Genomic DNA, 14,301 nt, shown 5'->3' with positions numbered 1-14,301 from the left:
ACCTCTCATCATCATCTCACCTTTAAAAAAATATAAAAAAATTAAAAGAAATAAGAAAAAAGCTATTCCCTATGGTGTAAATGACTTAGAAAAAAAAAGAGCCTTTCCTAGCGGTGTGTTTGACTTAGAAACTCTTTCAAATTTAAAAAAAAGAGACCTCCAGCCAAAATGTCAAGTTTGAACTTCGTCCTCTGTCACGTCATAATGACCCTGAAAATGGCACGTGGCTGATTTGAAAAAAATATTTTCTCACGCAAAGCCTAACCTCGAAATAAAGGAACAAATTTTATCAGTTGTCGCTCCTTTCTTTCCTTTGCTCCACTTCATTTTCGCCACCTTTTTCATATTTCACCACTTACCTCTTTTATTCATTCCAAGCCTTCATTTATTGCCTTTCTTTTCCTTTCCTTCTTTTTTTTTTTGCCTTACACATTTTTCATTATTGTTTCCATACCGTGACCACGGGTGAAAGAGTAAGAATATACCTTTGCCTATTTAGCCATCATTCTCCCTGCATTTCAACCACACTCAGTCCCACTCATCTTAATTTTCAATGGCCGCCACAAGGAGCTCAACACAAAAAAACATGGCTGCAAATGATTCCACAGAGAGCCAAGCACAAAAAAAAATGACTGCAAATAAGCCTGAGGATGCCTCCACACTCAATAAACGAAAAAGAGTAAACCAGCGCCCACAACGAAAAAAGCGCGCCAACTGCTACTGCTGAACTGCGTTGTCGAGGGAGAAGCAACGTCGTTCCAGTAGAGATTTTCTGCGATAAATCGGTCGGGATGCTCAAGCAAGCCATCAAAACAGAGAAAGCCAATGCATTTAAGGATATTGACGCTGACCAGCTCACCCTCTACAAGGTCTCCATCCCTGACAAAGGCGAGGCCATCTTTGAGTCAGAAATCGAGTCAAAAGAGGCTCTCACAATCGCGTCAAGGGAGCTTGGGGACATATTCAATTCTGAACTTCCAAGGAAACTATCCATGTTTTTGTCAAGCCACCACAGCGAGGTATATCCTTGGCTCTTGATGGACTGATTGTTGATATTTTCAGCTGATGAAGCTTGGTTTGTATCTTAAACGGCCATGTGCATAATATCACCATTTGGTTTGTGTCTTGATAACTCAACGTTCTTTCTCATTATTCGCTTTTGATACATAGGTCAGAAAAGAAAACAAGATGGAGATTCTGGTGAGTGCTTTTGGCCGAGAATCTGGTTATTGATCATTTTAGAGTGATGTGCAATAAATCAAAAATATTGACTCTGATCACTCTATCTCCTTTAGCAGAGTCACCCTCTAAAAAAGCTCGTCCAAGTATAGGTAGCAGAGTGCTCTTAGGGATGCGATTACAGAAGCAGGGCTTGTAACGAAAGGGATAGTGAATGGTGACCCTGTAATCTCGCCTCTAAACTCGAAAGAGAGGGTCAAGCTGCTTTCGTACATGGGGGAGGAGTTATCAGGAGATAGTATTTACTGCAGCATTATTAGCGTGGCTTGCGAGCTCCGAAATTCTGGTGGTATCAAGGGTTCCAAAATGTTGACTGCCCCTGAGGGTTGTATCTTCCCTGTTGCCGAAACAAGGCATCTTTATATCAGAGATGAATATAAAGAGCTTTATGACCATATTACATCCGAATTAAGTACCCCTCATGAAGTATCTTGTTTGAACCGACTCTTTGTCACTGGAACGCCTGGAATTGGGAAGTCAGCCTTTTTGGTCTATTTTGCCATCCGCCTCCTTGCCGAACACGATGAGGAAAATCCACCGATTATTATTTTCCAAGAGAAGCAGCATACCAAATGTTATGTTTATGGAGGAACAACTTGCAAACGTAAAGGGAATATAACGATGTTCGAAGATTTCCTTGACCAACGTGAAACGTGGTATTTAGTTGATAGTGGTGAAAATCCTCAACCAGGTGAAGCCAGGACGATATTTTCAGCATCGCCAAGAACTCTCTATGGGCAATACGATGAACTCACCAAGGAAAATACACCAAATAGCTACTATCACATGTCACTCTGGAGTCTGGATGAGCTTAAGGAATGTAGAGCCAATGTAAAGTTTTTTCATGTAGTGAGTGAAGCATTTTTGGAGGAGCTTTTTTACTACTTGGGGGGCGTGCCAAGACAGGTTCTACAGTGTCCAGCCGATGTACTATCCAAAAATCAAAAACATACTGAGCGTGCTAAAGAAGCTGCGTTATTCCACGTCAATGATGCCATTAGAACACTCGAGAAACCAGCAGATCTTCTAAGCCTCTTTGCACGAGGAAAAGATGCGAGTGGATTTAGTCGTTTACTCCATAGAGTCCCCACTTCTGACCACCTCCACTTCTACCTGGTGTGGGCATCTCGTTGGGTCGAATCACAGATTATGGACAAAATGAAAGATGACACGTGGGTCGATGTGTTGGCGAGACTTGTCAAAGGCGGAGAGGATATAGATAAAGGCCCACTGTTTGAAATCTATGCTCATCACTTATTTCGACGTGGTGATATTAGATTTCCCTTTATGGATCTCCAGTCAGGCGAAACAGGATTTCTTGATTTTCCAGCAAATCCAGAAGAGGTGTTTATCCGGACTTCAGAGGAATTATCAGGGCTCACTCAATCAGCTGGCAAGTTGTTTGTACCAGAACATTCTAAATTTCCGTGCATTGATTTTGCATTGGGACCCAACAAGCTATTTCAGGTCACAGTATCAGAGGAGCATCCGATCAAGCAAGCACCATTCAAGGAGATAATTGATTGTATTACTGGACCCTGCTTGAAGGGAGAGCAATCAAAGTCGAAGGGAAGTGATGATACTATTTTCCTCTATTTTGTGGTGCCAGGAGACGTATATGACGATTTTAAGGTTCAGAACTTTCTTACCACCAGAAATACGGTCGTCCAGAATCTATATAAATGCTCAAAACATGTAAGACAGCGTGTCATAAAAATCGACATCGAAGCTGCATATTCAGGAGGATCAGCCGGTACGAATCTGAAGAATTAAATCGAATAGCAACAAGTGGATGAAATTTTGTCTTTTTTTAAAAAAAAGCATTATACCCGTTCCTTGAGTATTTTTTACAATGGTTCATTCTTTATGAATGGAGCTATCATTATCCACTTACCTTTTAGACGAATAAATAGAGCGGTTTAATCCGTCCTCCCTTCTACTGGGGCATTTAGAACTTTATAAAGCTATGATCATTGTGCGATCTTGTGTGCAAGAAAAGGCAGGATTTTGTGATACTATTATCAAAGAGTTTTGTAAAAACGGATAGAGATGAAGAATCCTGTGGAGAACCCAGTGAGAGTCTGATGATGAGACCCAAAATCATATTATTATCACCAGGACAGCTGGTATTGGAAATTATCCTTTCTCGTATGCTTTGTCATCTGGATGCTTGCCATTTGCGGAAGACCTATCAATTATCATCATCCAGGGCGCCAAAACGTTTACCGGGAGCTAGGATGATAGCTCCACTCTAAAGACATAAATGTCCCATGGTGCGCGTGCACGGGATGGCAACCTGTGGCCAATGAGATCATATTAGTTGTATGTTCGGCCAATTCAGTGTCAGTATGTGAAGGCGGCGCGTCTTGAATCTCTAGGCGTCCAGGGACATGGAATAAAAAAACATCAAGAATTTGGCCAAGGCTGCCACGCGCTTGACCGGTAAAATGTGATACGATATTGGATTGTGTCGTCAGTATATTAATAGTTCTCGGTATATTAATGCTACATGCTGCTGCTGAGGGCATCAATCTCGCCAGAATCATCCCCTCTCACATCAATTCATGCTAGACGGATGAAAGATTAGGAGGAAAAGGTCCTTGATGTCTGGGATATCCACGCTTGTTTATAATCTCACCAAATGTTCTGTGTCCTGCGTTCATAGGCGGTTAATCGCAGTTTGGTTTTCGTATACCCCTTGAAGAACGTAAGCAAAAATGCCTTTATGTTTTATATTTGATACTCATCAATTTACCCTTTTTACTTGTCCGAAGGTAGAATGACGCCTAGCCAATGGATGCTATATGCTTGGTCCTGTGGTCGTCTCCGTCCAATGATCACTATAATAGAGAACGTCATTGGACGTGCCGATGCAGGCCTTTGGAAGCAAGTAATCAAGGGCCTGGTGTGGTCGCTCACTGATCCAGGATATAAAGAATCTGGTAACCTATGCCATGAGTAATCTAGAATTCTGAAGCGTATTAACAAAGGGGATGCAGGAATTAAAACCAGTGTCGACATCAGGGAAACCTTCGGTCGAGCCGTAAAGAAGGAATAGATTACTATATAGTAAAGACTTGATATTGGAGTACAATGAGCCTGTTCCGGTCGAGGTTTCGTTTGCTTGAATTGTCGTTAATCAAAGGAAGAAGGAGTTTACAATTATCGTTGAGCCAATATCATTTATAGCAGCAATTAACTTGTTTGAAGTGGATGACCCTTGATTGGCTAAATTGGTTAATAGTGTGTTGCTAGACGCCCCTACGTCTGGCACAAAGGGCACACATTTTGAGTATTTCAGTCCCGCTCTGTTTAATTTCAATCTTCCAGAATTATAACAATGAACGAATTCTTAGATACTCACTGTAACAAAGACTCCATACATGAATCCAAGTTAATCTCGCTTTTTTTTGTTTTGTTTCCAAAAGAGAACCCATCTGGACCAGATATCGTTTTTGTATTAGAATCGGAGGGTAAATATTATCCTGGTTCCGTACAGTCAAAAATCGGCGAGAAGGTCAAGAATTAAGGATGCCCACAATACAACTTGCCATAATTGCATCAAAGAACACCTCTCATCACCGTCTTCTCTCGGCTTTTGCTCGAATGGCATATCCTTGTTGCTGTTGTTTAGGCCTTACTTATCACGTTGCCTTATCATGTTGCCTTATCACGAACAGGGTGATTATTCGCTAGCTAAAGTCAAAGAAGTTCCTACCATCAAAGACAAACGAATAGAAACGACGTACTCAATATTAGCTTGTTGAACTTCCTTGAAAGTGCAAGGGAGTCCCTCAAGAAGTCAGAATTGACTCGAGCTGTGGAGGATGAGGGAGAAGGAAGCAAGCCCAAAGAACCACAGGCAAGGAGGACATCAAAGAGAATTGCCGATAAAGCTCAAGCTATGGAGCATCGCCCTAGCTCATGGAATATGAGTCCAACGTTTTCAAGAAGTTTGGGGCTCCTCTTCCAGTTTATGTTTGCGTAGTCTTCATCAGTCAGGTCTTCACCGGCTGCCTTTAAAACACGCCGTGTTAAGGAACCCTTGTGAAAGTTTCAATCCCTGGCTGAGATCTTCTTCATCTACGTCAGACTGCTGCTATCTCTTCGTCTGGATTGTGCCATAGGCAAGTGGATTCAGAACAAGGCCATTGGTAGAATCGTCCCTTTGAGTTTGAACCGAGTTATACCTTTGTCTTGTGCCTGTAGGGGTACCTTGTCTCGATAGCCATGAAACATGCGATCTCCTTCAATGTCACAAAGAGAGCCTGTATCTAGACCTCTTTTGTTCCCTGTACACATTCAAACACTGCAGCCTTGGGAGGATTGTCGAGAGGATGTCAGTTAGAACGTGTTCAGACAGATACACATACCGAGGGGGGACGTAAGGAAGTCTGTTTTTTTTTTTTTTTTTTTTTTTTTTTTTTTCACTCCATTGTTCTCTGGCAAGAAAAGCTCATCGAACAATAAAAAAAATAGAGAGCTTTAATAGAGAGCAATCGACTGCAGAATATGCATGAGGATTCTCTACACAAAGTTATATCTTTGTGCTCCTGTGGTGAATACATGGGTAGATTTGACTCGGTCTGTAGGAACTGATTTGAAACAGGTGGCTACATCCTTGTCAAAGGTAACAACAAAAGAAAAAAAGTCTTCTTTCTTCTTTTTATCAGAGAATGGCTTCATATGATGCTCTTTGCTCCAACAGCTCCACCAATGGAAAAGGCTTGTGTTTTAGCAAAATGTGTTTGTGCATGTACAGAAACAAAAGAGATGCTTCAGCTGCTTATTCGTGCACACAGATGAACAAAAAAGGAAAAAGCCCGCGATAAAAGAAGGCATATGCAGACAACAAATAAACAAACTGTTTGCTCACATACATTTTTTTCACCGTTGTGTCTGTAACTCTTCTAAGCTTTCTGTCTGGCCGTTTAACACAAGGAACCCTCAGAAAAAGAAATACCTCGCATGATTGGTGCCAGGTCTGAAAACAACAATAATGCAATGCTGTACGTGGAAGATAGGGTCTAGAAACTATACCATTGATCACAACTGCTACTCATGCTCTCTTGCCAAGGACTTGAACAGGCATACCAACCCCGTCTTCCTTGCTCTCATAACCGCTCACATCCTTTCGATGCATTCTTTCGCCGTTTATGTCCACTACATCTGAACCACACACAGTTCACCACTCACTCCAACAGAGATATTTGTATCACCTTGGGTATGATATGTTGCTGTGGTTCCCTCTGGTTTCAACAGGCCCAACAAACTCTATTAGCAGTGTTTATCAACCCAAATACATCAAGGGAACGCAAGAAGACGAGTAGGCAAATGATGCGACAAATCAAGTCTCGTCGAGCTGTACAGAAAAAGATCAAGTTAGTCAGGCTGTAGAACGAATCAACTCAGATTGCCTCAATCATACGACGAATATTATCATCACTATATCACATCAATCAATCAATAAACGATACAATGAGGCCCCCCAAGCGGACAATGGAGTCATGCGAAAGTCTTCATGAGTATTATGGTCTAACCCAACAGTTCGAGAGGAAATAGTCCAATCGTTGGAACTAAACATGAGTACCAAGGGGGCTGCAGAGGACAAGATCCTTAACCACAAGGGGATATTGTTGCAGGAGCTGTTTTCCTTGAAAGGATACAAGGACGTTGGACTGCAATCTGATGATGGCCCTAGAAGGAAACTACGGACATCGTTCTTTACAAACGGCCTTACCCTAACACTTCTTGCCTATGACACATCGAAGCAAAAAAGAGGTAGAGGTTCGCAAGCTGCCCAACCTTCGGATACTCAAAGATCTCAAGCAGTCCAGGCTTCTTCAAGTGCTCAGCAGGGATCCTCGTCTTCAGGCCATGGTGCAGGCGATGGTGGTGATGATGGAGACGACGACGGAAATGAAGATGACGATATCTTGCTGGGTATCAGCGATATTGACTTGCTGGAAGTTGATGAACCATTCTTAGATGGCGACGAGGGAGAAGAAGCAGCTGAAGAAGGTACATCGAGCACAAATCCACTGTCCCCGGTGAGTCCCAGTCCCCGGCGTGAGATCAACTGGAAGCAGAGATCCCGTCTCCTCGAGAATGTAGAAGTTAAATATGACACCCAGGCAGCATGGGACCAGTGACGACAATAAGGAGACTATATATAGGGCGCTTGTCGATTTCTATAATGACGGGTGGTTTGTTCGGAATAGCTGGGATAATAGAAAAGCACAGAACGGATGGGTTGATTATGTGATCAAGGCAATTCTGAAGCTTGCGGGCGGAAGCAATGGAAGAAGAAGAGATGCCAATACGAATGCGGTGATCTGTATTGGACTAGGATCATTCAAGACAAACCGAGGACAAGTATCGAAGCATGGGATATTGATGAAGAAGCTTGTTGAAAAGGTAAAAAAAAATCCCTTGATCAATGACATTTAATTTTTGAGTCTTTTTTTTAACGAGTATTAAATCCGGCTCGAACAGGCAAAATCTCTAGACTACCCCATTGCAGGTTGTCATGAATACTACACATCTGCCAAGTGTCCACGGCCTCACTGCGACAGTATATTGGAGAATGTTCCTTTTCGATCCAAGTACTGTCGAAATTGTAAAGCATACTTTGATCGAGATGCTGTTGGTGCTGAGAACATCGCAAGGGTCTGTGAGTCGCAGACAAGAGAGCAAAAACGACCTGCAAAATATATGCCGCCGGACGAATGTGGGACACACATCCTTGGGTGTATATCGATCTATATCAATATCTATATGTCAATCAATGTCTACTATGTCTATACATATCACATCGCGTCAATCAAGATGTATTATTTACGTTTTAGTGTAACAATGCTTTTTTTATTGTTTTTATCTCGATCCCTCCATCTCAAATGGATATAAATACTGTATATATAAATGTGTGTATATATTATATGTAAATGTATAAATATATATTGTATGTGGTGTGCAACCAGTCAAGATTTGCTTTTTACAAAGGTGCACGAGGTCCAGTGACATGAAGATCCACTATAACAAGGAAAAAAAAAGAAAAAAAAAATTAGAATTAATTATAAAGATTCAATTCCATTAACGCTTGATGAAGAAAGAGAAAAAAAAAAAAAAAAAAAAAAAAAAAAAAGGAGAGAGAGGAAGATGCAAACAGAAAAAAAGGGACAAGACAAAAAAAAAAAAGCAAAAAACTCTTGCTTGATTGGCTGGCAAGTCCATTAGCTGATGTTTGTTGTTATTGTTGTTCAAAAACTTACTCTCAAGTCTAAACTCTTTGTTCACTCCAGGTGGAGTGATGTTCGCCGGAACGGCTACCTCTCCATCCTGTTGAACCAGTCCACACAGAAGAATCAATTGGAGCTTATGTCTTTTGGCAATATGCTTCGTCTCCGTAAACGTCGCTAGTTCAGCAGGACCCGGAAGTCGTATCGGAACCGTTGTCTGCCATATTCCTCTCTCCAGATCTGAACAACGTTCCTGATGTCGACGCTCTCGAACATTTTCATCTTCATCTTCATCCTCATCTTCATCTTCATCTTCATTATCTTCTTCTTCAGACAATCCCTCTGCATGCTTTCCTTTGCCTTCATCCTTTACTGTTGCTCTGTAAAGACTGCGCTGGTATTGTCTCTCTCGCTTCTGCAGGTGCATAGTCAAATAAAGTGTCACTACATCCGTCTTAAACTTTGCCTCAATGCTATTGATAATCCGAGCATTCGAATTCGAACCCGAATGATTTTTGCTAACGTTGATACTATTGTTATTGTTTTGTCCTTCCCGAGAAGAGCGCTCATACTTTTGTTGAAGAGTAAAGTCTACGCTATGTCGCTTTGGCTTGAAAAAAAAGTTGCGTCTAGTTTCCAGAGATTCATTCTGCCGAGACTGCTGCTGCTGTTGTTGTTGTTGCTGTTCCTGTTGGTGTTGCGTCGTCAACTCCTTGCTTGAAAGATACCTGGAGTGTTGTTGATGAGGTTGACGGGCCTCATCCTGTAAGAGATCATACAGATGAGAATGGCTTCCATTATACGTCTTCTCCTGATACATCTGTGGTAGACTCGACTTCTTATTCAACCCCGCTTTCGTCCCCAATTTATTGGCCCCTCCATCCTCAGCCGTTGTCGTTGTCGTCGGTTGCTCATAAGTAACGGATTGTCCATCTTGTTGATTATGTAGCTGTCCTGGTTGCTCCTGCTGCTGCTGTTGATGTCGCTGCTTTTTCGTGCCAACGGACTCTTGACTCATCCTAGGAGACCTTAATGAGCTCGTGGACTTTGGCGATGACAACTTCTTCAGCTTGGGTGTCGTCGGCAACACCGTGACCTCCCGAAGTAACGTGTGCTCAACCACCCTCACAATCCCCTTCTTGACCACAAACCGCGGTCCTTGGGGGAACGTCGAATCATTCGATGGTAGAGCCGAACCATTGCCACTGCTCTCCTGATCCGCTGTCGATCCAGATCCAAACTTGTTAGACTTCCCATCATGTCTCCTTCGATGATTACGCCTATTTGGCTTGAACCGGATCGTCAGAGGAACGGTCTGTCCAAGATGCACTGTTTCTGAAGGGATCGAGCAAGAGTAAGCCATCCCAAAGGGCTCCCACACTCCTGTATAGTTGGCCGAATTCTCATCATCCGATATCGAATCCTCAGACTCGGGTTCGTCATATCGTGATGATGACGACGAAACAGATGTGCTAGGGGACAATGGTAGTACAGAGTTTTGGGGTCGTGACACCTCTGCAGTCGGAGATGCAACCAAACTACTAGCCTTTGCATCACCATTCGAGCCTTCGGTCGAGGCCTTTTCTCTGTCCGTTGCGGGAGGAGAAGGTGGCGGGTTAGGTTTGGGCGACAATGGGGGGATCGAGAAGCTCAGCAGTTGTTTTGGACGCGAGAGATCAATAGTCGGGAGCATATTGAGGGCCGATTTGATAGCCTTCGTAGGCACGGTCAGAGAATTGAATGGGGATGTCAGGACAGATGAGGCTGGGGATGATTGTTTCGATGATTGTGTCTGGAGATCGGGTGATGGTGATGGTTGATCAGTAGCCTTCTCAATCCCATTGTTTCTTTCCTCCTTGTTAGGATAGTGTGGCGAACGAGGTGATGCAGGGGAATGCAAGGGGGATTTTGGCGGAGATGGTGGTGAAGCAGGGGCTAAGCAGGATTGTAATACCCAAACTTCCTGCGAGGCTTCAATGTCACTGATACAGGGGAATGGTCTGTGAAGGATGGCACGGATGGTGTATTTTATCTTTGCATTAGGACTATAACTGCTGGATGGTAGCAACAGAGCTGGGGATTGAGGAACAGGTGCTATATGTGTTGCGGTAGAGCCGAATGGTGCCTTGACAGAACCAGGCAGTAATGGGGTTGATGGTCTGGTCAGGGCCAAAGGGTGGATCAGAGGGACTTCAAACTCTTTTTCATAATCACCAGCAATTACTGTAAATCCTCCAGGCTTGGTATGCTCAAGTGGGAAATGCCAGATTTGGTGACCTAGAATCTCTTCCGTATGATGGTTAACAACTTTTTTGTTTTCTAATGCTATTAAAAGTGATGAGGGAAACAAACAAATCGGAGAAAATGCAACAAGCATGCGCGTTGCGCAGAGTGTGGATGAAAGTCAAAAAAGTAGAAATGAATATTAGTAAATAAGAGAAGAATCAAGTGATATATACGAAAGAGAGAGAAAGAGAGAGAAGAGAGAAAGAGAGAGCAGTATCATGGGGCATCATCTAATACCCGTGGATAAAAAGCAGGCCCGATTTTTTTTTTTTTTTTGTAATTCAAAGTGCCCAACCTGTTTTTTATTTTTTTTATTTTTTTCGTCATTTTTTTTATACTTTATTTTATTTCCTCCTTTACCTGTCCATTGGGCCTCTGCTTTTGCTTCGTACATGATGACAATATCACGACCACGACAATCATAGTTGGTTGCGAACTTGACTGTGCCCTTGATAACTCCAAGCTTGTCTGGTGTAGAGCCATAGACAAGAGGCATGCCATGGGGGCCAACATGATCCGTGGCAATATGGATTGTAAGTGATTTGAATTTTGGATCGGAGGAGGAAGGAGTATTCTTATGAGCAGACATTGTAAATGTGTATATGTATAGATGTATATATTATGGTTGTATGTATTTTATCGTTTTTTTGTTCATAAAGTGATAAATCGATTTTTTTTTTTTGTGATGTGAATATATAGAAGGCGAAGAGATAAAGAGGATCGTTCCTGAGATTGAAAGAGAAGGAATGTTTTGTAGAGCGTAAAATGAGAGTGAGGAAAGCAAGAGAAGTGAAGGGTGGGGGGGGGGGGAGTTCAGGGATTGATGGAAGGAAAGAAAAAAGAAAGAGAAATGTAGAATGCAGGGGCGGAGAGGAGAAGAAAAAAAATATATATATGCGAAAAGTTGAAGTAACGGAAAGTGTGAAAGGTTTGTTTTTTCCCCTTATTTGAATCTTTGGAGGAAGATGATATCTATATGAACTTTGGGGAGAAGTTTAGGACGAAAAGAAAATAAAAATAAAGTAGGAAAAAAAAAAAAGAAAAAAAAAAGAGCCTTATACAAGAAGGGATCAAAGGAAAAAGGAAAAAGAAAAAGAAAGTGAGAGGATGATCTACTTTCTGCAATGGGATTTGGTCGTTGAGGTTAGAAGATGATCAAGCAACTCTGTTGATGTATTTATATAAAAATTATCCGCCATCTTGTGTATGTATACTATTTATACTAATTATAAATTACATGAATAAAAAAAAAAAAGTTGAAAGTAAGATCCATCAACAACGCGTGTCTGCATCCCCGCAAGATCCCCTTCATCACCCTGGAATACACACACCGAGATACAGTATGCACTTGGCAATATATCCAATACTTGGCTCCTCTTTAAAACATAAAATAACAAATAAAAAAATAAAAAAAAAACAAAAGCCCACACGACTCCATTTTAAAAAATCTATTGTAGTCAGCTGAGTGGTACCTAGAAAATCAGTCGATCGACTCTATTGCTCTATCTGCTGCTCCATCTGCTCCGTCGTTATAATTGCATTGCCTAAATGATAGCATCTAACGTTAAACTTTCCTATTGTTCTTAGGAAATTAAAGACCACCTTCGCCAAGATCCAATTGGGAGGAAGATTTTTTTTTCTTTCCTTTATTTTCATTCTTCAGTTCATCCTCACCTTCTTTCCAAGGTGTAGCAGTTGTGAATACAATGTAGCGAATGCCTAGGATCTGCTGTATATTGTTAGTAAACACTCTCTGACCGTGGATGGCCTGGGCTGTTCTGTCCACATTATCAACCCTATGCCAATAACCTTCGTCACCCTGTGTATCATCAATCCTTTTATTGTTACCGGAAACTCCCAGGACTAAGCTCGTGAGAAAAAAAAAATAAAGTGAATAAGTAAATAGTAAAGGCTATAATCTACGCTCTTTTTGATGCAATTAGAGAATAAGCAGAGGGAGAGAGGGCTGCTGCTTGCCCGTGCGCATTGTTTTGAACAAGACTAATGAATACGTGGAGCATTGAGACTTTCTTTTGAAAATCGACACGAGGCAATAAATCGGCTTTTTTTTCCCCCCTCAAATGTAAAAAAAAACTTTTTTTTAAAAAAATTGCATTACTGTAGGTCGGTCTTTGATGCTCATGGACGAAATCAATTGGACATCCTCTATTCTCTCCGCTGGATCAAGTTCGGAAATATCAAAAAAAAGGGACCATGTGCTTTGTAATGAATGCCAAGGCTTAAACGCCAAGAGGCTCTATTACAGACAAACAGACAGAGCATAGCAAAAATAATAAATGTAAAATATATATATCGCTTTTATTTTAATATAGGATACCATCTTTAACCACTAGGTTAAATTGGTGGCATCATCTAAATCTTATTTGTTATTTGTTTATCCATCCACGCATTGGACACTCGTTTTAACCCCCATTGCCCGATGTGATGCTATGTGATCCGTGGGCTGTTGCCAATTTTTTTTTTTTTTTTTTCGTGGCGCTACATTTTCTTTATCTGTTGTATCTCATTATTAAGCTTTCCTAGATCAGAGTATAGTATGTATATATTATGTCATGCCATCCTCCTGTCTTTTTTTTTTTTTTTTTTTTTTCTCAAGGCGTTTTCTTGGCATGGCACCTCTCCTTTAGAAACACGTTTTACTTTTTTTTTTTTTTTTTTTTTTATTAACGTATTTTATGAACTAAAGGTCCGATCAACTTCCTTGGCAATGAGTTTTATCTTAACCTTGTATTGGTCTATCTGTTTACGGCTATAATATAAACCTGAACCCCTTCTTCAATTCCGTTGGAGGAATAAAGTTTGTGGTCTGATCCACCTTAGACCTTTTTTTTTTTTTTGTTCTTCCTCCGCCGGAGAATCATCTCCTTCGGAATTAATATCATGACTAGAATCATTTATAAAATGTATGTATCCTAGTGTCCTAGTGTCCAAAAAGTCCAAGGGCTTTTTTTTTTTTTTTTTTTTTTTTTTTAGATCGACAAAGAGGTTATAAAAAAAAAGTCTGTAATAACTGTAGTAATAAGATCACGCGAAAGGAAAACTACTTGTATATATATATATGAACTAATAGAAACAGCTGGGGAACTCTATAGCTTTTATCTCAACTCTAAAACAAGTATTGGCCTTATTTTGGATTCTTGGATAACGCGTCTCCATCAGGGACATTGTTAATTTAATTTTTCTTAGGCGTATCCCAGTCAATAATTGACTTCACAATTTTTTCGTATTTTATTTTTATTTCTATTTTTTTTTACTGCTTGGAGATACTCATTGATTATCCTTGATGTTTCCTTTCAACAGAGGATGAAGAGTAATCCTGATCTTAGATCTTAACTATGGGTCTCGATTCCTCTCTAACATGGTCAGGTTGTCAAGACACATTCAAAGATAAACAGGTAATATCCAGAGTTATACTTCAGTAACATGTGGCAGATGTTGAAGGCTAGACACCAAAAAAAAAAAAAAAAAAAAAAAAAAAAAAACATCAGACTCTACTTTCTTTCCTAGCCACACACCA

The 14,301-nt window shown here is 41.0% G+C and overlaps 2 protein-coding genes across 2 annotated transcripts; one reads left to right on the top strand and one right to left on the bottom strand.

Annotated features, from left to right (window-relative positions):
• Positions 1-6,821: 6,821 nt before the first annotated feature.
• On the top strand, positions 6,822-7,391 carry BCR41DRAFT_375206 (hypothetical protein; the record flags this gene model as incomplete). Its single annotated transcript, XM_022026929.1, has 1 exon — positions 6,822-7,391. One exon carries the CDS (start codon positions 6,822-6,824, stop codon positions 7,389-7,391), a length of 570 nt encoding a protein of 189 aa, XP_021876235.1.
• A 771-nt stretch (positions 7,392-8,162) lies between these two features.
• BCR41DRAFT_426214 (hypothetical protein) lies at positions 8,163-11,431 on the bottom strand. The gene is made up of 3 exons (XM_022030702.1): positions 11,124-11,431; positions 8,511-10,802; positions 8,163-8,271 (listed from the first exon to the last, which is right to left on the bottom strand). Exons 1-3 carry the CDS (start codon positions 11,350-11,352, stop codon positions 8,234-8,236), a joined length of 2,559 nt encoding a protein of 852 aa, XP_021876234.1. The 5' UTR covers positions 11,353-11,431; the 3' UTR covers positions 8,163-8,233.
• Between the last annotated feature and the right edge of the window lie 2,870 nt (positions 11,432-14,301).

The sequence above is a fragment of the Lobosporangium transversale genome (genome assembly GCF_002105155.1).
Source record: "Lobosporangium transversale strain NRRL 3116 chromosome Unknown BCR41scaffold_62, whole genome shotgun sequence".
Lineage (NCBI taxonomy): Eukaryota > Fungi > Mortierellomycota > Mortierellomycetes > Mortierellales > Mortierellaceae > Lobosporangium > Lobosporangium transversale.
Note: the sequence above shows the minus strand (reverse complement) of the source record. Positions and strands in the feature narration are given on the sequence as shown.